Genomic DNA, 27,147 nt, shown 5'->3' on the forward strand with positions numbered 1-27,147 from the left:
AGAGGAGGAGAAACCACGTGTGACAGCCAGGCTGAGAACTGTCCTTCCCGAGATAAGTTGTTTTTGTAATATCTTTGTATATAACCAGGCAGCCGTTTCGTCTGACGGACAAGGCCATACAACAGCACTCAGCAACGGACATCTGTTGCTAACTCCGAAACCAAATAAGTCTTGTGGGAAACGAATCATGGTTAGCAAGACGGATGACATCCCAGCATCAGTCCCCAACTGCAACCCCGTTGACCGGGAAGGCGAGACAGCAACCAGCAAGACAGCCTTGAAGGATCCATGTGCCTGCGGTAAGTGAGCTTTGAAGCCATTTAAGTTACACTGTAGCATGCAGAAACCCCTCTGCTCCTACTGATCTTGATGTATTTTAACACAAGTCCATTGCAGTTTAGAGTAAATCAGTGTTGATATCTGATGTATGATTGACTGGATAGAGGTCAAAGTGAAGTAGTAGACATCAAAGGACAGGCAAAGTACTGCAGGGTAGACTGTAGGTTATGCTTCTGAAAGGGAAGTAGGTGCTTACAACCTTGTACAGGCCTTTCATTTTTATGTGCTTTAAGTACTGCTCTTGATCTGGATCTTATCAGGGTGCTTGGTTGTAGATGAACTCATTCACAGGGGTTTTCTCAATAGGTTATCAAACTAAAATTAAAATATAATGTCCATTTTGTGCCAATGGTGTGATTTTCATTCATTCGTTAATACTGGGTAAATATTTAACTTGTGTTGTAGTGGTTGAACCATTTATATAAAATGTTTTTGTGTAATTTTAATAGGAGGCGAGCCTAATTAAGGCTAATAGGATGGTAAACTATAGCAAAGGTGAATGTAAGTTGATGCATGTATTATTGTGTATGAATACACACTCAGAAGTGATACAAATAGAAAGTGTTTATTGTAATTTCATGTGTCCCAGCTTTTTCAGTCATTTAGGACTATAGCAATTTGCATGATTCATTACTACAATTAATTAAATATTTCGTCGGAAAAAAAATGTTAATTGCAATATGGCAATTTAGCAAGACTTTCAGCAAGATGTTTACTGTATGCCTGCTGCAGCAAAGTCAATAGCAAGTGCAGATCTGGGATAAAACGACCATCTGAAGTTCTTAAACTTGAACGCTAGAGATGAATTCAGAGATGTTTTACTTGTTATTTACAGGAAAACGTTAATTATCAGCAGTGTAAAGTGTTGTTAGTAGCCTGTCCGCTAGCTGTGCGTGAGATCCGGACGCACACGTTCTGTAATATCGCGCAGAAACACCAATAAACTGAAGGTCACCTTCAGTGGGACGGAACTATTGAGCGAGAGAGGGAGAGCGGGGTTTTACTACGGTCTACTTTTTAGGTGACACTGTATTGAATAGTTTTTAATGGCCAAAAGAGCCGATTATGTGTGTAAACTTACATAATTTACATTAAAAAATATCGTATTAGTAATTAATAGCTTGTTTAAACACGCGCCTGTTTATCGGCCCCCCCTCCTCTTTCATTTAGGAAAGTGTTGCGCTCCTCGACCGGGAAGCGGAAGTAGCCACACATGGAAAGTCATGGTGCATGTATGCCGATAGAAGGTTATTGCTACCAGTTAAATATAGAGGGATCTGTTTGGTAAGTGTTGGGATTACACAGTTTGGCTATCACGTAGGAGTGATCCTGTAATATGCGAATTATTTTTGAGGTATAAGCTGTCATTAGATCCGTTTTAGAGCAAATAGCCGGGTGTTGTGCACACTGTCAGTTAGCTAGCTGCTGGAGACCTTGGAAGAGACTGACTGTCATTATGGCACCTGGAAGTTGTGGAATGGCTCAGTCTCTGACAGCCTTTGACTGTGTTTATTATGTTGGATTTGATGCTCCGGATGATGTCTGTTTGTGACTGATGTGAGCTCTTCATGAGCTGTGAAATTAGATGTCTTTTGCAGTTGACATGCATGCAATTGCATTATTATATACGTAATAAATGCTTAATAAAGATGTTTAGGCCATCTTTTGTTTGCCATGCAGTTTTAGTAATTATACTGTATTTTTTTTATTGCCAATCTGCAACCTTTGATCAGCATCATATTCCATATTTCATTTTGAGGCTCTCATTCAAAAACTTTTTGTTACCTCAAAAAAAGTTTTCAATACCTTTTTTGGAATCTCAGTTGAAATGAAGACTGTATTTATTATTTGCTTATTATAAAATAAATAGATCCTAATGAGAGCAGCAGCTATGTTGATCACACGATCAGCTCAATTTGACTAGTTTTTATCCGTCCTACACTGAAAAGAAGTTGATGTAGAAAAAATTTACACTCAGAAATTGCTAGTAAATTTACAAACAATTAGAAAGAAACAGCAACACAGTTGAGTTAAACCTGGAATAGTATTTTCTTATAAAATGATTTTATTTACAACTCTTAAATAGTTTTACTGTGTATTATTGGATGCTTCTGTTTAATCATGGCCGACTGTAAAAAAAATATTTTTATCGTTTTACATTTTGCACAGTTTAAATTACAAGGATCGCTGCCTGCAGCTTTTGTATTACTAAAGCCAAATGTTCAACACCATGCACTGTTGTCCCAACAGATCATGTCACTCCACAGGGGATCTGTAGAGGCTGCAGCTTCGTTTACGTCTCATGTAGGCCGGTTGTGATAAAGCTTGGCAGGTGTCCCTTGTTGTGCATGACTGAAGGTTTAAATGCCAATTTGTGCTGCTGCCATTTAGTAAGTTTGCTTCTTTTTCAGATTGCTGTTGAAGCATTATTGTTTTCACAATGGGACTTTGCACTTGCCTTTTTATCATTGATAAAATTCACTTTGTCATAGGGAAAACAATAAGCATGCCTAGTTAGGAGTGTAATAGTAATATCTCTGTCCTGAGCACTTTGAATGATTTACCTGCAGGGTTGCACATTAATCGTCATAGTTTTATTTTTATTCTAAACTGTACTGAACTTCTGCAGCAGTGCCATATGTGTTAATGTATTAAACTCACACTGTTCACACAATATAGATTGCGACGGACTTAAAGGATAAAGGATGGAGTAAAGTCTTAGAACATGCTTGGCTTTAGTGTCATAGGGAGATTAGCATATCAGTATAGTCTAATGTAAACTGGTTTCGTCTGGTCCTCCAGCCTTCACATTCATTAATTGTGCCATACAACTGGACTTCACCCAGCTGAGGGAGGACTGAAGGACAAGGGGATTTACTTTAGGGTTGTGCAATGCCGAAGCACAAACCTCATACACACTTTGATCTATTTAAAAGCCAGCTGTTTTTATGATGCAATTCAGTGGAATGGTTGGTTTGAAATTGTTTTAGGGCAGTGGTTCTCAACAAGGGGGCCTCAGCAAGCTTACAAAGGGAACTTAAGATGACTTGAAATGATTTTAAAGAAGCTCTAGCCTTCCAAGCTTTTATTAGAGGGAAATTGTGAGTAAAGTATCTTTAAAAAATGTTAAATTTGATCCTTATCCAGTCAATCATGCATAACTGTAAAAGTGGGGCCTGGGACCCAGAATATTGTTGTGGACAGTGGGGGCTTGGAGTCAAAAATGTTGAGATCCACTCTTTTAGGGCTGTGCAAATTTCAGTGATGTGTCTTCATTTTGTTGTTCTGATCATCTAAAACTAAAATCATAAACATTTTATTTTAAAATAAAATAAACGTTAACTAAAATAAAGTATCATAAAACATAAGTACATTATTTGAGTTGGTTGTCAAGGAGACATTTTTTGTTTTCATTTAGTTAATTTAGTCATTTAATAACTTTTTATTTAACATACTAAGAAAAATTTATAAAAAACTGTATAGACAAAACTTAGTATTAATAAGGACTTTTGAGATCCTTAAAATTAATAGTGTAAATAACAAATATTGTCACAGATTAATGTAAAAAGGATCACAATTTAATAAATAAAAATAAAGTTTTTGTCCTGTTTGTTGTGTCTCAGATATATTTTTTGGCAAAATATTTGAAGTACACCATTTCGGGGGGAAGTCGTGGCCTAATGGTTAGAGAGTCGGACTTGTAATCCAAAGGTTGCGGGTTCGAGTCTCGGGCCAGCAGGGATTGTAGGTGGGGGGAGTGAATGTCCAGCGCTCTCTCCACCCTCAATACCACGACTGAGGTGCCCTTGAGCAAGGCACCGAACCCACAACTGCTCCCCGGGCGCTGCAGCATAAAATGGCTGCCCACTGCTCCGGGTGTGTGTGTGTTCACTTCTGTGTGTGTGCACGTTGGATGGGTTAAATGCAGAGCACGAATTCCGAGTATGGGTCACCATACTTGGCTGAATGTCACTTCACTTCACTTCATTTGCAGAATTTCCCTGCAGTAAGATGGTTTAAAATTTGTGTTAACCGCGCCTATACTTACCAAATAGGCTTCCACCACCTGACCTAATGCTTGTGATTAGATTTGGATTTGATTGGGGGAGATCTGTGTAAACATTCAATTTAGAGCAAGATAAAATAACCATATGGTGCCACTAGGTCTGAATAGATAGTCAGTTTTACTTTGAACTTGTGATAGCTGCTGTAACTGACTGAAAGCAAGCACAAGCTCCACATTCCTTTTAGACAGTGACAAGAAGTTACTCATTACATGCCATTTACTCGTAGGCACAAGTATGTAATGCATAAATCATGCTTTTTGTGTATAGGGATTGGGTTTTGTGTGGTCCTCGGTGTCTGTAGTGTGAGACCAGCTGCTTGTTGCTATAGCCATGACCATTGAGGAGAGCCAAGGGCATGCTGCAGTTGTCTAAAACAAGCTGTATTTTAACTGAGAGTAACGGCTGAGACAGCTGTGGCATCTCAAAACATGCTTTCCTTGGCAGGAATTTCAAGTCTTTCATCTTATTCAATTCAATGTGTGGCAAAACATGCAGCCTCAGCAGATCTGTGTTAGTGAATCAATCAGTAAGGCAGACGGGATCTCCTCAGACAATTGAGTCAGATGATATCGCACCAGTATTGGTCCGGCAGCATTCAGCCAGAGAGCGTGCCGGGAATGATTGCCCCCTGAGACCCGGGGCTTAAAATGTTGCCGTGGAGATCTCCATGGCAGCCCGGCATTGCGCTGTGGGAGCTGTATTGTGTACACTGTGTGAAGTGTCACATGCCCTCAGAAGCTGACCGCTGTGTTAGTTGGCTGATCTACTGGTAAAAATCCACTAGCCTTTAAGCAACTTCTTCAGGCTAAGCAGTACCTGCTAAACGGCAAGCTAAGCGATTAGTGAGGTCTGTATTGTAAGTAGAGGACTGTAACTAATGATTATTATGAAGATTAACTAATATAACGATTATTGAAACACTGTTATATACTGTTATAGTACTATTTGAAATGAACTTTTTTCAGTTTTTATTTTAATTTGAGATTTAGTAATTTTATGTGCTTTTGTCTTTTTTGGGGTGGGGGGTAGTTTTTAATATTTCTATTTAGCTTCATTTTTGTTTTAGTCTTAGTAATTCAGTAACATATTTCAATAAGTCAATGATTATACAAACTTGATTAATTGACTGTACAACTAATTAATCAGTGCTTTGGGATAAACAAAATGACTAGGAAGCTATTGGCTTCCTAAAATTAAACATTTAAGATCCAAGAACCTTTTTTAAAAAGTCGGATTCTGAACTCAGTAACTTCTGTGAATGATTAGCTGACCATGTGAGTCTTATTTAAATCACTAATAACAAGTCAATTCGAAAATGATTTATGAATCTTTATTCATTTGGAAAAAAGCAAAAAAAAACCAGTTCACCAGTCTTTTATATGCGAATTGGACATCAAGGCTGTGTTCATTGTTGCATGCAAAAATGCCACCTCACTAGACAATATTATAAAAATTTATACGCTTTCATAAAGTTTATTTAAAGGGATAATTCACCCAAAAATTTACATTTTGTCATCATTTATTCACATTCATGTCATTCCAAACCTGTATGTGTTTCTTTCTTATGTTGAGATGGTATTTTGAAGAATTCTGGTAATCAAATAGCTGCATTGACTTCCATGATTTTTTAAAAATTTTTCTACCCACAGGGCACCGTGGTGACACCGCAGTGATGAACGGGGACGTCGGTCACGATCAGGCCGACTCCAAGCAGGATGGCAGTGCTGATGCAGACCCTGCAGAGGATGCAAACGAACAGGAAGTGATCGTAATTCAAGACACTGGCTTCACTGTGAAGATCCAAGCACCAGGAACTGAACCCTTTGACCTTCAGGTGAGTCCTGTTCTTGCAATGACTGCCCATTACACAAACGTTTGTAACCAAATATTGTAATAAAATCTTCTCAGGTATCACCACAAGAGATGGTGCAAGAGATCCACCAAGTTCTGATGGACCGCGAGGACACCTGCCACCGCACCTGCTTCTCCTTGCAGCTCGACGGCAACGTACTTGACAACTTTGCTGAGCTCAAGTCCATTGAAGGCCTGCAGGAAGGTTCCCTCCTCAAAGTGGTCGAAGGTACAATTCGGCACCTTCTGTCTCAAGTATGCATCTCATTTGAAAGTACTGAGCTTGTAACAGTTTTGTTTCCTTCCCGTAGAGCCCTACACAGTGCGTGAAGCTCGCATACACGTCCGTCACATCCGAGACCTGCTGAAGAGCCTGGATCCATCAGACGCTTATAATGGAGTGGACTGCAATTCCCTCTCGTTCCTCAGTGTCTTCACAGATGGAGACCTTGGAGGTCTGTGACAGGAAGATTGAGAGGTCTTAAGTGGTTTCTAGTAGGTTGACGACTAGTATTCAATGACCTCTTTGCACTTGCCTTCGCAGATACTGGGAAACGCAAAAAGAAGGGTAATGAACTTGAGCAGATTGATTGCACACCGCCTGAACACATTCTGCCAGGCAGCAAAGAGCGTCCTTTAGTTCCCCTTCAGCCACAGAACAAAGACTGGAAGGTAGGAGATGACAGATTTCATGATGTCTTGCTTTTGTTTTGAGATGTTCGTTTACTTTTGGCCTCTTGTCTGCAGCCTATGCAGTGCCTGAAGGTCTTGACCATGAGTGGCTGGAACCCGCCGCCTGGGAACAGGAAGATGCATGGAGACCTCATGTATTTGTACATTGTGACTGTTGAGGACAGACACGTCAGCATCACTGCCTCCACCCGCGGATTCTACCTCAATCAGTAAGTGACTGTGCTGCTCTCTAGAGAACTTGATTCTGATTGGTCAGGCTTGCATTCTGTGGTCAGTTATTGAGTGCACCATTTCTGGAAATAAAAATCCCATTCATTTTCTCCATAAGGGAATTGATTTTTAATAAAAAAAACTTTTTTTTTTAAAGCTGTAAAGACAGGCATACTGGGAGCTACAAGGTTGTTAATGGATGGCATATGCTTTTGTTGAATCCTTTAATCTGCAATATTTCAATATTGAGTTTAATATTAGAATTCCTCATGAAAAAACTGACAAGCAAAATGTGCCAAAAGAGACTTTTTTTGCCCCCTTTTTTTTTGCCCTCGCTTAAGGATTTTTCTCGTCGACTAGTAGTCGTTCATTTTAAGCATTAGTCAACTAATCGCACGTTTATTGATAAACCATTTAAATCATTATAATGAGCCTTTAAAGGGGTCATATGACGTTGCTAAAAATATTATTTGGTGTAATGCAATGTTTATGTGGTTTAAGGTTAAAAAAGACATTATTTTCCACATACCGTACATTATTTTTGCTCCTCTATGCTCCACCTTTCTGAAACGTGTCAGTTTTTACAAAGCTCATCGTTCTGAGAAGCGAGGTGATGAAGCTCTGATTGGCCAGCTATCCAGTGCATTGTGATTGGCCGAATACCTCAAGTGTGTGACGGAAATGTTACGCCCCTTACCGTATTGTGAAGGCTTTTCCCGGTGCGACGAGACAAAAACAATAAAACCCATTATAAACGAGGCATTTGTTGAATCCAGTGGGGACATAATTACTGATTATAATGACTTATAGTGTCTTTTTACATTTACTTTTTAGTGTCTTTTTAAGCATTACCATGTCTGCATTTGTGATCGGAGAAACGACAAACAACAAGCGCTACTCTACACTGCTCAAAACTCGCGTTTGTCAGTGCCAAATTCTTTAAATAAGAAACTACAGGCAGTACGTACTTACAGGCTGTGAGTCAGAAGCACCAGACTGTCCTTGCAAAGTTGGAAATTCCCCACTTTATAGAAACAGCCTTTGTGCACAGCTGGCATTGTAGGCTAATCTCCCAGGTTCAGGAAATAGTTCTCTGTAAAATGCGCTGCACACACTCTAATATTTGGGTTGAACTGTTCTGGAACAGTGTTGTAAATACAACTTAACCACTGATTTCTAGTTGTGTCCTCTTTTGGAAGCCCAAACAAAGTAGTTTCTCTTTCACAACGAAACACAGCGTCACCAGGACATGGCGCCGGCGGCAGCAACAATACTACAGCGAGAATAAACATCACTCCCTCTTTCTTTGCATAAACATTTGGGCGGTGTTATGCAAATCTTCCCACACTGTGACGTAGACATGTGGGGGTGTGTTTAAATGACCCATTTTAGGAGGGAGTGGACAGGTCTTAACTTTTATAAAGAATATCTCTTTGGGTTTGAGATTTTAGTCTTTGCAACTTTAGGGATCTTATCTATGCACAAACAGCTTGTAACACTCCAAAGGGAAAGGAAAACTTGAAATTGCATCATATGACCCCTTTAATTGCCTACATACCCTAATATGCGCTCAAGCACATGCATAAAGCTTGCCACAGGACACTGGCCGAAGTAATGATTATGAATGTATTGGAAAAACAGTAAGGAGACTGCATTAACATTTTAATAATTCACTGATAAACAAGTGCTTTTTTGTTTCGGTTTAAGAGATGAAGTCGGCGACACTGACTCATTATCTCCGCAGTAGTGGATGTGCCTGTATGCATGTTTCATACGGATTACATAATTGATTTATTTGAAAGCAGACATTTCATTCTCTATAGATATATTTTTAATGTCTGTAAGGCAAAGATATACACAGAGTTTTGATCTCAAGTTTACAGAGACCGAAACGGCAGAAAGTGCATCCTGTTTGCTTTTTATTATTTTACAAAAGCATGTTTTGTTGTTATTGTTAGTGCACACAAATAAAAGTAGAGTCTTTACAGATTTGAAAGATGTATTACTCCTGTATGACACACAATTACTGAGTATTTTAAGAGCAAGTGAGCACACTAGCGCCTCCCTCTGTCCTGCAGTGAGTGCTATTGTTCAGTTTCCACGCTCCGCACAGACACTTGAACCACACACATTTCTTTAGGTTAACATTAGTTGGAGCAGCCATGTAAAGTTGCTAATACTTACATATTTCAGATAATAAGCCATATTTGTGATGGATGAATGATAGGCGAGCGTTTGGATGTCCGGCCCGATATACTGTATTACCATAGACTAGCCGTTAACGATCTGTCCATCACAGATTTTTTTTTTCTGCGACTAATAAAATTTAGGGGGCAGCCCTAGTAAATACTATATAGAAATATATCACCAGCCTTTTCTGTAATTGGTCATAACATGAAAATAATCATTGCAGGTCCACTACTTATGTCTTCAATCCCAAGCCAGCCAACCCCAGCTTCCTCAGCCACTCTCTAGTGGAACTGCTGAGCCAGATTAGCGCCGCCTTCAAGAAGAACTTCACCGCTCTGCAAAAGAAGAGGTAATACACTATTATTATTAATACAACTTTAGTGCACCTCCCACTTAGATTGGTGGGTGATTGGACTGATAGAGATTTCCTTTGAAGAAACCGGCTCTAGCCTGCTTAAGGAAACGTGACCCATTTTATCTCTGCTAGGCCACATTTGCACTAAGCATTAACATCCTACTCAGGAGTGAGATAAAAGGATATCTGGGAGCAGTAGTATGCAAACTTACTTTTTTGTAAGTTGGTCTTCATGGAAATCTGATGTAATTATAACAAAGCTGCTGGCTTTCAAAAAATTTTAATAACAGAAACTGGGAGCATTTATGTTTTACATTTATTTTGTAACTCCAGACGTTTCAAGAACTGTATGTTCCTCAAAAAAAAAAAAAAGGCTGAGAAATGTCTTCAGTTTACATCTTAATTTGATCTTTTTAGCTTTTTTTTAAGAGTTAGATTATTTTAAAATATTAATAATAATTTAAATACTTATATTTAAATATTTAAATCAGTACTCCCTAGTTGAGAATAACTGGTCTAAATTTTTGTGACATTTTTAGAGGCTTTTTCTCATCTTCATTCTGTTATCGTATCATTTTATTGACAATGATTGTGGATCTTGCGTCAGGGTTCAAAGACATCCGTTTGAGAGAATAGCCACTCCCTTCCAAGTGTACAGCTGGACTGCACCACAGATCGATCATGCCATGGACTGTGTGCGAGCAGAGGATGCCTACACCTCCCGTCTGGGTTACGAGGAACATATACCTGGCCAAGTATGCCCTAAAATCATCCTTTCTTCAGTTGTTTTTTTTTTCTTCAAATAGCACTATTAAAGTTTCTTTGTTCTCTGTGATAGACTAGAGACTGGAACGAGGAGCTCCAGACAACCAGAGAACTTTCTCGTAAGAACCTTCCTGAGCGCTTGTTGAGAGAACGAGCCATATTCAAGGTGAACACACCAACACTAGCTTCAGAACAAGTGTGGGTTCATTTGATCAACAATGTGAAGCTCACAAATTCATTTCTGTTTCTTAGGTTCATAGCGACTTTGCCGCTGCTGCAACGCGTGGCGCAATGGCGGTGATTGATGGGAATGTAATGGCGATCAACCCTGGAGAGGAAACGCGCATGCAGATGTTCATCTGGAACAACATCTTCTTCAGCTTGGGTTTTGACGTACGTGACCACTACAGGGAGCTGGGCGGGGACGCTGCCGCCCATACCGCCCCCACCAATGACCTGAACGGGGTGAGAGCGTACAGTGCTGTGGACGTGGAGGGGCTCTACACCCTGGGCACGGTGGTGGTGGACTACAGAGGTTACCGTGTAACTGCACAGTCAATCATTCCTGGCATCTTGGAACGCGAACAGGAGCAGAGTGTCATCTATGGCTCCATTGACTTTGGCAAGACCGTAGTGTCCCACCCCAAGTATCTGGAGCTTCTGGAGAAGACCAGCCGCCCACTGAAGGTGCAGAGCCATGCTGTGCTCAATGAGAAAGACACCGCTGTAGAGCTGTGCTCCTCTGTGGAGTGTAAGGGTATCATTGGCAACGATGGCCGCCATTACATCTTGGACCTTTTGCGCACCTTCCCACCTGACCTCAACTTCCTGCCGGTGGAGGGCGAAGAGCTCGCCCCCGAGAGCCAGAAGCTGGGTTTCCCCCGCCAGCATCGCCATCGCCTGGCTTGCTTGCGCCAGGAGCTCATCGAGGCCTTTGTAGAGCACAGGTTTGTTCCTGCTACTTCATAAACTTGCTTATTTTAATCTGATTAAAGTTACTTTCCCATTTGTTGTCTAATGAAGGTATGATTTATATACCAGCAGTGGATTTCAGGTTCCAAAAAGACACCATAACAATAGTTTGTATGACCGAAGCTGTATATTCAAAGTCATATGATAGCTTTGTAAAAGAAACAAAGCGGCATTTTAAGATGTGATCATAGCTTTCCATCACAAATAGGTTCTTGTTTGAATCATAAGCAGTTCTTTGAATATGTAGGATGGCAATGTGTTTACAAAACTAGTCAAGGTCTGGATTTTTGCACTCCAAAAGGTTGTTTATTAAGATATATATGTATATCTTTATATATTTTTTATAATAATAATAAAAATAATAGTAACAACAATTATAATCATTCATGTTATTGTCATAATTATTGTTAATATTTATATTTTTTATTAGTAACTGTTACAAAAATAAAAATATGTAAATTACATATTCAAAATAATATTTGTATATTTTACTTTTGTACTAATTATTTCTACTACTACCAGTTATTGTTTATGCTATTAGTATTACTTTTAATTAGGGCTGTCAAAGTTAACTTGTTAGTATTTTTTTTTTACGCAAATTAAACGCAAATCGTTTGATAAGGTTTGACCCCAACTTCTTGCCGTCATCGCAGCGCTTAAGGTAATCATTGCCTGTGTCCCAATGTGCACACTATCCATCCTAAATTCCATGTGATCTTAGTAATTTTCAATACTATTTAGGGCAGATAGGGTGGATATATGCACATTGGGACGCAGGGATTGTGTGATTATGAGCATGAGGCACTGGGCTAAACAAAAGTGAAGCAAATGCAGAGAGAGAGAGAGCGACAGTGCGCGAGAGATATGTATACTCGTATGTCATAAGGGTACAGTGAACCAGTGTTGCCAGGGTCATGGTTTTCCCTCACAATTGGGCTATTTTGAAAATACAGTCACAGGAAAAATGACAGAGCCGTGGGTTGCGTTTTTTTGGGCTACTTTTATAATGTACCGCGGCCGCCCAAAGTGTATGTGTACACATGTGATCGCAAAAGGAAGTTATTACAAACACTCGATGGTGGTTTAAAGTGAGTTCTGAGTAAAAGTGTACTATTAATCTCATAAATTGTCTTATGTAGCATGATGCTAATGTTAGCTCTAATGCTCCTGCTGAACAGGTCCAATTCTTCTTCATAATGCATTTTATCATAATACTTCATGTAAGGTCGCAAGAAAATGTTTTGTTGTATTTATTTAGAAATACTTTTGATAATAGTTGGGTAAATGTATACTGGGATTGAAGCGATGTGGCTTGTTAAATGTTTTATTGCCAGTATAAAGGCTGATAATGGCTGAATTAAAACAAAAGAATAATAAGGATTATGTCTCATACCTGGTGGAGATGTGAACGGTTCTGTTTCCTTAAACTAGTTTATCATGCATTCCTTTATTTCAACACATTTACAGGTAAATCCTAGTATTTTAAATTTGCGATTAATCGTGATTAATCACAGTCCAGGACTGTGATTTAACGCAATTCGATTTTTTTTAAATCGATTGACAGCACTACTTTTAATCATTGTTAATATTGTTTGTAATTTTAGTAACTATTACAAAAAAGAAAAAATATGTACAATATTTAGAATAAATATTTGCATATTTTATTTTATAGTAGTAATAATAATAATAATGGCCTCAATAATAAAACTAGGCAAAGTATGTCAAGACAAACTTTAGGTTGTTAATGTTTTTATTCATTTTATTATTGGTAACTATTACAAAAATGGATTTAAAATGTATGTAAATAAAATAAACACAATAGTTATTATAACATCATTAATATTATTGTAAACATTATTATTGTTAATATTAGTAATATATTTATTATTTGTACAAAAATAAAAAATTATATTTATATGTAAATAAACAATTAAATATGTATTTTTTACATATTACATATGTTTACATATATTTAATTTACATATATTTTAGTTTAGTTTTTGTAATAGTTGCTTCTAATAAAAAATACTACTACTACTACTAATAATAATTATTAGTAGCAGTAACTCTTACTTCTCTTTAATTAAATGAATCTTCTGTTTAATTGCTAATTCCTTGAAAGTCCTGAAGGCTAGTTTGTCGACTGATGTAAACATGTCATCCTCTTGTGCCTCAGATATCTCCTCTTCATGAAGATGGCAGCACTCCAGCTAATGCAGCAGAAAGCAAACAAAGACAAGACTGCAGCCCTGCATGACACAAGCACTGCAGTTGCGGAGTCTGAAAGCAAACCTAAGGCTCTTGAAGCGTCTGAGAAGGTTCCCGACGGCACGCCAACCTCCCCAACTTCCTCTGAATCCACGTTGACCTCTGATGACGCAGAGGCAACGAATGTGTCTGAAAACTCTACTCCTGAAAACCAGGAAGCCTCAGCAGATCTGAAATCCGAGGTTCCTACGGCAAACACCAATGGTACTCATGAGCCTTCAGCTGCAGAGAAGCAGAATGGAGGGTGTGATAGTCCCTTGGAGGGTAAGGAAGCTGATGAAAATATTCCTGGACTTGCCCAAGCTAAAGAGCTGGCTGAGTCCTTAGCAGCAGAAGATGGATCCGGTATTGGTACGTCCTGTGAGCGACCGAAAAGAGGCTGAGAAGGAACAAGAGCAAGAGCTGGCAGAGACATGCACGCATACTTTTTTTTTTTTTTTTCTTGCTTTTTCTCATCTTAGCTCCATCTGAGTTCTGTCATCAGCTCATTAGACGTCCTGCTGTTCTCTTTTTCATTTGCTATCTGTGTTCTTGCAGTGCATCTCTCCTCTGTGCTGTTTGCTCCTGTTCTCTCTGAGGCTCATTGAAGGAGACATGGATCTCCAAGATTGGCTTTGTAATAATCTGGCTCCACTGTGTGGGGACTTTAGTTTTTTACCCACACATTTTCCACCCAACAACACCCTCCCTTCTAACTTATCTTTGTGGTGTGATTAGAAAATCTAAAACACAAAAAGTAGGATTAACTTGTGGTGATGGTGATTCTGTAAACCTGTTGTAAATGCTAATAATTAAACCCAGGGGTTTTCAAACTTTTTCCATGTGAAGGACTTTATAATATGAAATGATTTAATTTTGTCATCTTCATAATTTAAACTTTCAGTATAAATGGAGTAAAAATGTATTTTATATATAAACATATTGTGTAGAGTTTTTAAATGTTATTTATCAGTAACAATTACTAAAATATAAAAAAAACAGTAACTAAAATATAAATTAAGCTCTATTTAAAATAAATGTTTTCACATTTAAAAAAAAAAATTGTACTAGGAGCCAATAATAATGACCATCGCTGTTGTTAAGTAATAAATATTTTTTATTATTAATACATGTTACAAACATAAAGTAAAATATATGTAAATAAAAATGATTACGTATTTAATATAAACATTAATGGATACAATTTATATATATATATATATATATATATATATATATATATATATATATATATATATATATATATATATATATTCATTAAATGTATTATCGTATTAATATTTACTTTTTTAGTTGGTGACACATGTATACATTTTTGTAAAATAAAAAGTTTTCTCAAATTTTCCCTTTTTGAAAACCCCTGATTTAACCAGGATCTAGAATTTTTTTTGAGTTATCTTTTTTTTAATTATTATATATTCTAATCTGCTTTTTATGGTGGTGGTTATTTAGTAGTTGCTTGTGAGCTGGAATGCATTTTAACATTTTGTGGAACATTTTCACAGACCCCAAAAGCCGAGAGGTGGTCCTCAATGCCTGTAAAGCCGTGGGCTCCATCAGCAACACCTCTTTCGACATTCGCTTCAACCCAGATATCTTCTCTCCAGGTATGGAATATATTATGTTTTGTACATGGATTGTGATTAGACAATATAGGCAGTGTTGGTCACATGACCTCATCCATCTCTTACAGGCGTACGCTTCCCTGATGACAGCACTGAGGACATCCAGAAACAGAAACAGCTTCTCAAAGATGCTGCAGCCTTCCTAGTATCCTGCCAGATCCCCTCTTTTGTGAGTCACTAAACAACGCCTACCTGCTCAGATAGGTTTATTAACCATGAGAAAATGTAATCAATGAGAAGCTGTGGTAAAGTCATTATAATGCACTGCTTTAAGTGGCTTTTTGCTATTGTGAAACATATGATAAAAGAACCCAAGTTTCAATGAAGTGTCAAATTCATGAATAATTTTTACAGGTAAAAGACTGTTTAGATCACAGCTCTTTGCCTATGGATGGAGCAACAATGACAGAAGCCCTTCATCAGCGTGGCATTAATATGCGTTATCTTGGTACTGTGCTGGAGTTTGTGGACAACATGCCTGCAAAAGCACAACTTGAACACATCTACGTAAGAAAAGGCTCATTTTATATTACAAAGACTGTTATAAAGATTATGTACTTAATTTGTTTTGTTTGTACATGCAGAGAATAGGAATCGGTGAACTGATCACCAGATGTGCAAAGCATATCTTCAAAACATATCTTCAGGTAAGGTATATAATATACACTGACAGGAATACAGTGTAACACACATTACTGATCAAATGTTTAGAGTCAATAAGATTTTGCCGTTGTTGTTTCTTATGGTCACCTAGGCTGCATTTATTTAATCAAAAATACAAACTATTATGCACTATTATTGCACTTATTACAATTGAAGATTATTGAGGATTACAATGATGATTTTTTTTATTTAATTTAAAATATTTTTACTGTTTAAAACTGTTATTATTATTATTTAAAGCTGCATTTTCAGCAGCAATTACTCCAGTCTTCACAGTGTCACATAATCCTTCAGAAATCATTCTAATATGCTGATTTGCTGCTCAAGAAGCATTTCTTCTTATTATTATTATCAATGTTGAAAGCAGTTGTGCTGCGTAACATATTGTGGAAACTGTAAAACAATCAGGACCTTTAATGAATAAATATCAAAATAACAGCGTTCATTTGAAATGTATTATTTTATTTTTAAATATATTTACTGTCACTTTTGATCAGTTTACTGCATCCTTGCTGAATAAAAAAAATTCTTCCCTACTGACCCCGAATTTAGTGTGCCTTTATTATGAAAATTAATGATTGCCATATGTATTTAGCGTGATACTATTTATTTACATGGTCCTTTTGCCATTTATACATTTCCAAAAAGAAAACACTGGCAATGCCTCTATATAAAACAATCAACAGCTACTAAAAGGTAAAAATACAGAGGCGTTTACCTTTTGTGAATGCTTGTGTTTGTGATTTGCAGGGTGTGGAGCTCTCTGCTTTATCCGCCGCGGTGAGCCACTTCCTGAATTGCATCTTGAGCTCTTTCCCTGACGCCGTGGCTCATCTCCCTGCAGATGAGCTGGTGTCCCGCAGAAAGAGCCGTAAGAGACGTAACCGGGTCCCTGGTGGAGGGGACAACACAGCATGGGCCAGTTTAACACCAAGTGAGCTGTGGAAGAACATCAAATCTGAGGCACAAAGCTACTATCATTTCAACCTGCGATGGTGAGAACTAGTTCTATACAAACACCCTGCATTTTATTAGCCTAGTATATACTAATGGTGTTGTGCCTTTTATGTTTCACAGTGAAAGTGTGGACCAAGCAGTGGAGAAGTACGGCTTGCAGAAGAGCACCCTGCTGAGGGAGATATCAATCAAGACTGGCATTCAGGTAGTGCTCTTATCGATCTCGCTCCTTGTCACTGAGGTGCTCCGTCAGGCCTGTAGCTACGAGGCTTTCTTTTGTGCTTCCCCTGCAGATCTTGATAAAGGAGTACAACTTTGATAGCCGCCACAAGCCGGCCTTCACCGAGGAGGACATCCTGAACATCTTCCCCGTTGTGAAGCACGTTAACCCCAAAGCCTCTGATGCCTTCCATTTCTTCCAAAGCGGGCAGGCCAAGGTTCAGCAAGGTACATTAAAACACATCCTCATCAGTGAAATTTCACATATGATGGTTTTGTAATGCTGATTGATGTGTCCTCTGTTTGTAGGCTTCCTAAAGGAGGGCTGTGAGCTCATCAACGAGGCCTTGAACCTTTTCAACAATGTGTATGGAGCCATGCATGTGGAGATCTGTGCCTGTCTGCGGCTTCTGGCTCGACTCAACTATATCATGGGTGATCATCCTGAGGTACATCCTGAAAACAGTCAAATGTTTGGATATGAGTGACTAAATTTGTTTCTAATTATTATAAAAACCTCTTGATCTTATGCTTTATTTAAATTCTTTTTTTTATTTAGTTTTGCAGACAAAAGCATACTATTGTTCAGAAGGATTTTTCTAAAGAAATTAATACATTTATATTCAGCATGAACACAACACTGCACAGAAATAGGTCAAAAGTGAAAGTAAAGACATTTATAATGTTAAAAGATTTCTGTTTAAAGTGAATGCTGTTTCTTGAACTTTCTATTTATCAAAAAATCTTGAAGAAAGAAATGTATCGTGGTTTCCACAAGAATCTTAAGCAAAGCGACTGTTTTCTACATTGATAATAACTATTAATGCTTTTTGTGTAGCATATTAGAATGATTTTGGAAGAGTCATGTGACACTGAAGACTGGAGTAATGATGCTGAAAATTCCATCACTGGAATAAATTACATTTTAAAATGTATTCAAATAGAAAACACTATTACTTTACTGCATTTTTTTATAGTTTCTAAAACTATTTTTTTTTAGTGCTGTCAAAAGATTAATCGCGATTAATTGCATCCAAAATAAAAGTTTTTGTTTACATAATATTTGTATGTGTACTGTGTATATTTGTTGTGTATATAAATACAAACACATGCATGTATATATTTAAGAAAAATATGTTATGTTTATATATTAAATATATTTATACATAATCTAAAATATAAATGTATATACATGTAAATATTTTCAGAATATATACATGCATGTGTGTGTATTTATTTGTTATTCATTATTCTATTATATCTATTATTTATTTATTATTCGTTTGACAGCACTACTTTTTTTTTTAAACATTAGAACCACAAACTTTTAAACAAAACTAAATGTAAAAAAAGTAAAAGTAAAAATAGCCAACAAGTACCAAGCATACATGCAACTACCCCCCCCCCCCCCCCCCCCCACTGTATAATTTCCATACTTTTTCATTTATCATCAAAAGATTTCCCCCCTCTTTTCAAGGCTCTGAGCAATCAGCAGAAGGCTGTCCTGATGAGTGAGAGAGCGCTGGGTATTGAACACCCCAACACTATTCAAGAATATGTAAGTATTTCCTTCATTTTCTGTACATTTTATAAGTGCTGCCTGCTCTGAAAATGTACGGTTATTCTATAAACTACAAATGAAAATAAATGAACCTCAAACAAGTCTCTGTGATCTGTAAATGTTTTGTGTTTGTTCTCCACAGATGCATTTAGCTCTGTACTGCTTCGCCAATGGCCAGCTGTCCACTGCCCTGAAGCTGCTGTACCGCGCTCGCTACCTCATGCTCGTGGTGTGTGGGGAGGACCATCCTGAAATGGCTCTGCTCGATGTAAGCCTTTGATGCAGAGCCTATGCTCATCCTTAGTGTTTCAAAAAATGACTATACTGATGTAACCCCCGAAAGGCCCTTTCGCTTCTCGGCCTTTTGGCTAAGATCAAGTGTAGTATCTGTTCTTATCAGTTTAATATCTGATACGTCCCCTACCCGGGGACTGCATATTAAATTGATTTTTGGATCACAGAGCTGGAGCCGGGGCTTGCTCCGTCCACTCCACGCTGGGAAGTCGTGGCCTAATGGTTAGAGAGTCGGACTTGTAATCCGAAGGTTGCGGGTTCGAGTCTCCGGCCGGCAGGAATTGTAGGTGGGGGGAGTGAATGTCCAGCGCTCTCTCTACCCTCAATACCACGACTGAGGTGCCCTTGAGCAAGGCACCGAACCCCCAACTGCTCATAAAATGGCTGCCCACTGCTCCGGGTGTATGTTCACGGTGTGTGTGTGTGTTAGAGCCCTGCGCGGGACTGTTTTCTTCATCCCGCTCCCGCCCACCGAATTTCTGACCATTACCGCCCGCTCCCGCAATATGTATGTCCACTCCCGCCCGCGCCCGCAAAAAAAAAAAAAAAAAAGGATTGTATTGCTATTATTAAAGAGATTCATGTTTGTTCCTTTCCCTGACCTGCATGTATTCTGACGCACTGGTAGGGAAGATGAATATAGCCTGGGCTATCGGGGACATCTAAAACGCTTAGGCTACCGCGCGTTTCTTTAGACTTCAAGTACTTTGATTTTGTTGACAATGACATCATGTCGCTAGGCTACCTCCCGATCCCGCAGTGTTTTTTTTAGCCGCCCATTCCCACCCGCAGCAAAATTCAAACCGCCCGCTCCTGCGAGATTTGCGTTGGGTCCCGTGGGACCCGGCGGGTCCCAATCCCAATGCAGCCCTCTAGTGTGTGTTCACTGCTGTGTGTGTGCACGTTGGATGGGTTAAATGCAGAGCACGAATTCCGAGTATGGGTCACCATACTTGGCTGAATGTCACTTCACTTCACTCACTTCACAAGGCTGATGAGAGGAAATTGAATTCCTTGAATTCCTTGGGTTGAGGCTTGTGGAGCAAAGCCCACCTCTCACTGTTATTCTTTCTCTCTGATGTAGAGCAATATTGGTCTGGTGCTTCATGGTGTGATGGAGTATGACCTGTCTCTGCGTTTCCTGGAGAACGCCCTGGCCATCAATTCCAAATACCATGGGCCACGATCCCTGAAAGTAGCTCTCAGGTACATATGCCTGACTACACACTAGTTCAAATCATTGTGTCAGATGCAGTCAAAATATGTTCATCATTTCTGTTCTTGTGCAGTCATCACCTGGTGGCCAGAGTTTATGAGAGCAAGGCTGAGTTCCGCTCTGCACTGCAGCATGAGAAGGAGGGTTACACCATATACAAGAACCAGGTACAGCCAACCAAATATGTACGGTATATCAGACCTGCTAAAATGTTTAATGATACATTAGTTACAGTCACATTAAGTCACACACAATTTCTGATTGTGTATACTCCCATTGAAATGACTGAATTTTGCCTGTGAAATATACAAATACAAAGGCTTTATATATAAATACAAGGCTAATTTAATAATGAGGTTGTAATACACTAATATAAAGAATAGTATTATAATCAGTGTTAATGCAAACACAATGTACTTGTGTTTAAGGTTGGTGAAGCTCATGAGAAGACGAAGGAGAGCTCAGAGTACCTGAAGTACCTCACGCAGCAAGCTGTGGCTCTACAGAGAACCATGAATGAGATTTACAAGAACGGATCTAATGCTAGCATAATGCCTCTCAAGGTTAGTCTCACCTCTGCTGTCCTGGGCCTCATACCTCAAAAATTTTGTTACATGATGTTGCCTGGATGTTTTGTTGATGTCTTATTTAGTTTCTGTCTGTTTGTCTCTGTAGTTTACGGCACCAAGCATGGCCAGTGTTCTGGAACAGCTTAATATCATCAATGGCATCATCTTTATTCCCCTCAGGTGAGCAAAGGTTTACACCATTTACTTAAGTGAAAGTTAAAATTTTTTTGTCTTTTGGTTAAGTATGTCAATTAAATATTTTGTCATGTGAATTCTTTAATTGAATATTTGATTTTACAAGGATTGATATGGCATGTCATTTTATTTGACAAAATCCCTAAATTTTATTATTATTTTTAATTAATAGAACCATTATAACCAAAACACGACATGTGAAATAACTGTCCTTGTTAAATAGTTAATATGAAATCCTGGGCTTGCTAAATAAATATGTGATAAGTATAGATGATGAAGGATTAGTTACCGTTTTAAAAAATATTATAGTAGAGCAGAGTAGAGTAGTTTTTGTATATAGTATAATATGCAAATATATATAGCATATTTAATAAATGGGTTATGCTGCTTATAATGGGTCTTGCAATTAAAGACAAAATAATGATTACATACAAATACAAGTAGATTTATTAATAATATATGTGGCTAATACTTTATTTATAAACTTATAATGAAATATTACTTACATATATTGTAATATACACTGACCAAAGTTATAAACGCAACACTTTTGTTTTTGCCCCCATTTTTCATGAGCTGAACTCAAAGATCTAAGATTTTTTCTATGTACACAAAAGGCTTATTTCTCTCAAATGTTGTTCGGAAATCTGTCTGGCTACGTCCACACGAAGCCAGATTTCTCCCTATCCGATCTTTTTTTTTGCCTCAAATTCCGTAAACACGGAGTCCTCTCAGGAAATATCTGCGTACACACGGAATTACTGAAACCGACTGAAAACGATGTAGTACACATGCCAGACCAATATGTGGCGCTGTAATTCTGCCACAGAGATGCACAAAAAAACAAGAAGAAGACTTGGACCATGTGCGTAAACCTTGCGCGCTGAATGCAAACTAACACACAAAGCAGAAGATTTTGCTTTAATAAAGTTAATGAGCTCAGTAGGTTCTGCAGCACGAACACATGCACGTAGGCTGTGTCCAAATTCAGGGTCTGCATCCTCCTTAGGATCCTTCCTACCCGGTTGAAGGAGGAGGGATCCTCCGACGTCCGCAAAACCCGGAAGTCGGTGTTTGTGAATTTGGACAGCCTACCCTTCTTTCAGTTCCCTCCCTTACCCGTTGCTCATATCCTGTCGCCTAGCAACCGTGACAGCGCCAAGCAAGAAGCGGGAAAATGGACAAACAAAAGAGTTATTCTCCTCATTTTAATTCTTTTGGAAGAAATAAAGCAATTAAATAAATTAAATACTTTCTTTGCTCGTTGTCGGAGAGTTTTTTATATCAGACTACAAGACAGTCACATCCAGGTAAGCCATTATAGCCTATTTTTATTTGTTTTTAAGTATTCTACTAATTTCTCCTACAAATTCATTGAGCCGAAGCATAAACTTTAGCTTGTTTTGTCAGAGAAACTCCTCTCCCACTCCGCTACCGCTCGCTTCGTCCGCCATTACGCTCTGCCGAAAAGAATTATGGGATAGGTAGGACGGGAAAGGATCCACCACACCCATCCTTCCAATTCGGGGAAAAGGAGGACGTATTTGTGGGCCGCATTTGAAGGATCCTACGAATTTGGACAGCCTTCGTCGTGGCGCTGTGACGTAACATCCTTCAAATGAGTACTCCGATGCAGACCCTGAATTTGGACACAGCCGTAGTCTGACATTGTTGTCGCTATTATGTGACGTAGCGGTGTCCGATTAGGGGTGAGACGTGGGCTGATGACGTCATCGTTTCAGAAAATATACGGATTCGCCATCCACACGAAAACATGAAAACGGCGTTTTCAAATTTATCCACCCTGGGACCCGGTTTCAAAAATGATCGGTTTCACTCTTCGAAAACGCCGGTTTCGTGTGGACGAAACGCCTATACGGTAAAAAATGTATGCGTATACAGAGAAACGCGTCTTCGTGTGGACGGGGCCTTAAATGTGCAGTTTTAATGTGCAGGGGGGGTGAAAACCAGTCAGTATTGGGTGTGACCACCATTTGCCTCACGCAGTGCAACACATCTCCTTGGCATAGAGTTGATCAGGTTGTTGATTGTGGCCTGTGGAATGTTGGTCCACTCCTCTTCAATGGCTGTGCGAAGTTGCTGGATATTGGCAGGAACTGGAACACACTGTTGTATACGCCGATCCAGAGCATCCCAAACATGCTCAATGGGTGGCATGCCCGGTAAGTATGCTGGCCATGCAAGAACTGTGATGTTTTCAGCTTCCAGGAATTGTGTACAGATCCTTGCAACATGGGGCCGTGCATTATCATGCTGCAACATGAGGTGATGTTCGTGGATGAATGGCACAACAATGGGCCTCAGGATCTCGTCACGGTATCTCTGTGCATTCAAAATGCCATCAATAAAATGCATTTGTGTTCGTTGTCCATAACATACGCCTGCCCATACCATAACCCCACTGCCACCATGGGCCACTCGATCCACAACGTTGACATCAGCAAACCACTCACCCACACGACACCATACACGCTGTCTGCCATCTGCCATCTGCCCTGTACAGTGAAAACCGGGATTAATCCGTGAAGAGAACACCTCTTTCAGTTCACGGGCAACAGCTCTGGTGGGCATTCCTGCAGTCAGCATGCCAATTGCACGTTCCTTCAAAATTTGCAACATCTGTGGCATTGTGCTGTGTGATAAAACTGCACATTTTAGAGTGGCCTTTTATTATGGGCAGCCTAAGGCACACCTGTGCAATAATCATGCTGTCTAATCAGCATCGTGATATGCCACACCTGTGAGGTGGATGGATTACCTCGGCAAAGGAGAAGTGCTCACTAATACAGATTTAGACAGATTTGTGAGCAACATTTGAGAGAAATAAGCCTTTTGTGTACATAGAAAAAAATCTTAGATCTTTGAGTTCAGCTCATGAAAAATGGGGGCAAAAACAAAAGTGTTGCGTTCATAATTTTGTCAATATATTCTAACTTTAAGAAATATCTTGCAATGGTATTTTGGTCATTTTCATCAACAGTATATTTTAGTTTAAAATATTAATATATAAAATTTATAAAATCTTTTTTTTGTCAAAAACTTATTGAACACATTTTTGTCCGTAATTCTGAAAATTCAGAGTAATTGGCATGACTTTTCGCAAGTGAGTGAAATAATTATGATATTTATTTTATTATATATATATATATATATATATATATATATATATACACACACACACGCATACATGCATGCATACATACAGATATTTCATATATATATATATATATATATATAAGACAATTATAATGTATTTTAGTTGTAAGTCGTTAAAAACTAAATTCACACCATTGATTCTTCACACAGCCAAAAGGACCTGGAGAATCTGAAGGCTGAGGTGCAGAGACGGCAGCTGATGCAGGATTCTGGGAAAATTGAGGAACAGCAGGGTGGTCAGTTAGAGCTGGATGACAAGCTGCCTGTAGATGATTAACAACCCCAAACATACAGCCACTGTCCATATGAGGAGGACTCGATGCAGCGGCCATCTCTTAGAACCTGTGGACCTGAGAACTGAGCTGTCTAATCTAACCAATTCACTTTGAGCATAATGGGGAGGGGAGAACCAGGAACAGGTGACAAAAAAAGTGTACAGAGTGTAGTTTGTAGCTGTAAAGAGAACGAAAGCAGATGTTTTACACGTGCAATTCAACAACACGAGGTCTACCGGAAGAAGCAGAGAGAATGTAGTCCTTCCTCTGTGAGTTTGCGCAGATGAGGCTGGAGGTGACCAAGGATAACCATGACATTTTATACCAGAGCCTTATCCATCCATCATCCCCATCTCTTTCCTTCTCATCTGAGCCCATGATAACCACAATCCGTCCCTAAGCAACCCACGAGTGTAGAGAGATCCTAAAAACACACCTCCCTATCTGAAACTCAGGTGATTTCTACACTGCGCACCAGAAGAGAGACGTTCACAGTTCAATTCAACAGAGATAGACATACAAGAATCATGGGCTTAAGAATGTAAACTCTAAAGGTCTAGTCTCAGGACCGAATGCTAGTATTGTGTCCCATACGTTATTTCTACGCTCGCCATGGCTGCTGCCTTTAGACAAAACCAGATTGATGCAACTTTACAGATGCGAGTTCTCAACCAATCATTTTAGATCGGTGGCGTCTGTAAAACAAGGAATCTTTTTGTAAAAGTACATGAGAAGCCATTGGATCTTTCATGTAAACGTTAATTTAAGCCATGTCTGTTTTATAGAAATACATTGAGAAGCTGTATAAAGCTTTGTCATTGGGGTTAGACAGGTACTTGATTCATTTTGATTGAAATACTGATTTGAAATGTCCAGCTTGAATTAGACTGTTGTGCTGAAACTCTTTTTCACTTTAAAAAGTGTGTATGAGTGCGTGTTCATGTGTGTATGTCTCTTTATGGTTGTCCACGCTAGCGCAGAAACTGATTCAGAGGATTCCTCCAAAGCTGCTGGAACAGAACAATATCGTGATGATATTTTTATACGTACATAATTGATAACGGATGGACTCGTGCAACCTGTTAAGATGAAGATGTGCTACTTATATTGTGGTTTTCAAGATCCGATCAGTATATTCTCCAGAATTATTTAGCACAAGGTTCAGGAACTTGCGAGACTCGTGTTTGGTTCCTCCCTAGCAGTATTTATTGCACTTTCCAGTGCCGGGTTTTTGTGTGTGGTCTCATATAGGGCCGCCAAAAGAGGAATAAGATGTGCTGCTTCGATGTGTAACATAACCAAAAAAAGATCAAGGATGATGTGTTGCTTGTGTACATGCTTTGTGTGTGTCCTGCAAATGTCAAAATTGTTGCTGTGCTCGAACTGTGTATGAAGCAATATACTGGAACTAAGTGCACCTTGGATTATGCACATGGATGCAAGAAAACTGCTAGCCTGGTTTATTTCCCTATAAAACAAAGTAAAATTGTTTAGAAATGGTTTGTCTCTGAAAATTGGTGGGGAAAAGTGATGTAACTGATATTTATGAACAAGAATATGTAATTATGTGAGATTTGTGCCTATTTAAGCTTCTATAAGTCAAAAGGTTGGGCAACTGTATTTCTGTTATATATGCTTAATCATTTCTTGATGGATTTTGCAATCAGAAAGCTTGAATGTTGGACTGAAATCCTTGAATATCTACTTCAGTACCATTAGGTGCCACATGGGTGTGCTGTAGTCAATATATTATTAACATTCGTCGATAATGGATTTAAACCCAATTTTTGACGAATTGCATTACAATATATGAACTAGATTTGAATCACAACATAGAAACTAGAGTTAAATAGGATCTTAATTATTACAAAATTAAGTATTTACCAACAAGACGCCATAGTCACTTATTAGGAATATGCCTAATATGCTGGTGTGATGGTGGTAGCTTAGTGGTCAAAGCTCTGAGTTGGTAATGGATGCATGTTAAGTATGCACATTGTCAAGTAAGCATGACCTTTGAACTGAAGGGTTTATCAGAAAATCCTGTCTCTAGTTTGTCCTTGAGCCAGGCACTTAACCTCAGGTTTCTTCTGGGCTTAAAAAATAACAAGTAACCAATCTGCAGTTAAATATCTCAATTGAATATATTCAAGCTTCCATAGTTGCACATCTCATAGTGAACAAACCAGTGGATTCAAAAAGTGTTTTAAATTTAACCGCAAAGGTCATTTTCATAATTAATAATGGTCACCAAATCTGTGATGTGTTCATGTTATGTAGCAAAGCAACATGTCCATACAAGATTTCAATAACTGCTTGCATGACCAACCGATTTGATGTAATCTAGATGTGTAGTACTTTTTAGAAAGGTTTGGGTTTTATTGACAAAGACGCAGAAACAAAATAGCAGTTGTTTTTGTTAATTTTTCTTTTTGAATTACAATCTTTCATTTAAAGTGTCTTGAATGTCTTTCTGGGTATAATTATAATATTCTTCAAATTACAGTTTAATCACAAATGTTTGTTTCTGTGTGAAAGCGTGCATATAAAACTTATTTTTGAATTGTCAGAAGAAAACGTTTGGACATTTAAAAAAACAATTAAATCTCTTATCAAATGATTTGCTGTACACCAGTCATTTAAAAGAAATATCACATTTAAGACACCCTCTACCCTCAGTCTATGC

General features: G+C 38.6%; 1 protein-coding gene across 2 annotated transcripts; it reads left to right on the plus strand.

Moving 5' to 3' along the window:
- LOC306851379 (clustered mitochondria protein homolog) lies at positions 1 to 25,770 on the plus strand. 2 transcript variants are annotated; one of them, XM_079387560.1, is made up of 26 exons: positions 1 to 299; positions 6,056 to 6,240; positions 6,315 to 6,486; positions 6,569 to 6,712; positions 6,802 to 6,929; positions 7,005 to 7,159; positions 9,574 to 9,699; positions 10,313 to 10,460; positions 10,544 to 10,636; positions 10,723 to 11,417; positions 13,619 to 14,061; positions 15,216 to 15,317; positions 15,404 to 15,504; positions 15,690 to 15,842; positions 15,920 to 15,982; positions 16,749 to 16,993; positions 17,076 to 17,160; positions 17,249 to 17,402; positions 17,484 to 17,623; positions 18,652 to 18,732; positions 18,878 to 19,003; positions 20,114 to 20,235; positions 20,319 to 20,412; positions 20,674 to 20,808; positions 20,921 to 20,994; positions 24,337 to 25,770. In XM_079387560.1, exons 1-26 carry the CDS (start codon positions 188 to 190, stop codon positions 24,461 to 24,463), a joined length of 4,203 nt encoding a protein of 1,400 aa, XP_079243686.1. In that variant the 5' UTR covers positions 1 to 187; the 3' UTR covers positions 24,464 to 25,770. The 2 variants fall into 2 exon arrangements, with proteins under 2 accessions (XP_079243686.1, XP_079243687.1); XM_079387561.1 differs by having other exon boundaries at positions 13,619 to 13,974.
- Positions 25,771 to 27,147: the final 1,377 nt, after the last annotated feature.

This window comes from Barbus barbus (genome assembly GCF_936440315.1).
Source record: "Barbus barbus genome assembly, chromosome: 31".
In the NCBI taxonomy this organism is placed as follows: domain Eukaryota; kingdom Metazoa; phylum Chordata; class Actinopteri; order Cypriniformes; family Cyprinidae; genus Barbus; species Barbus barbus.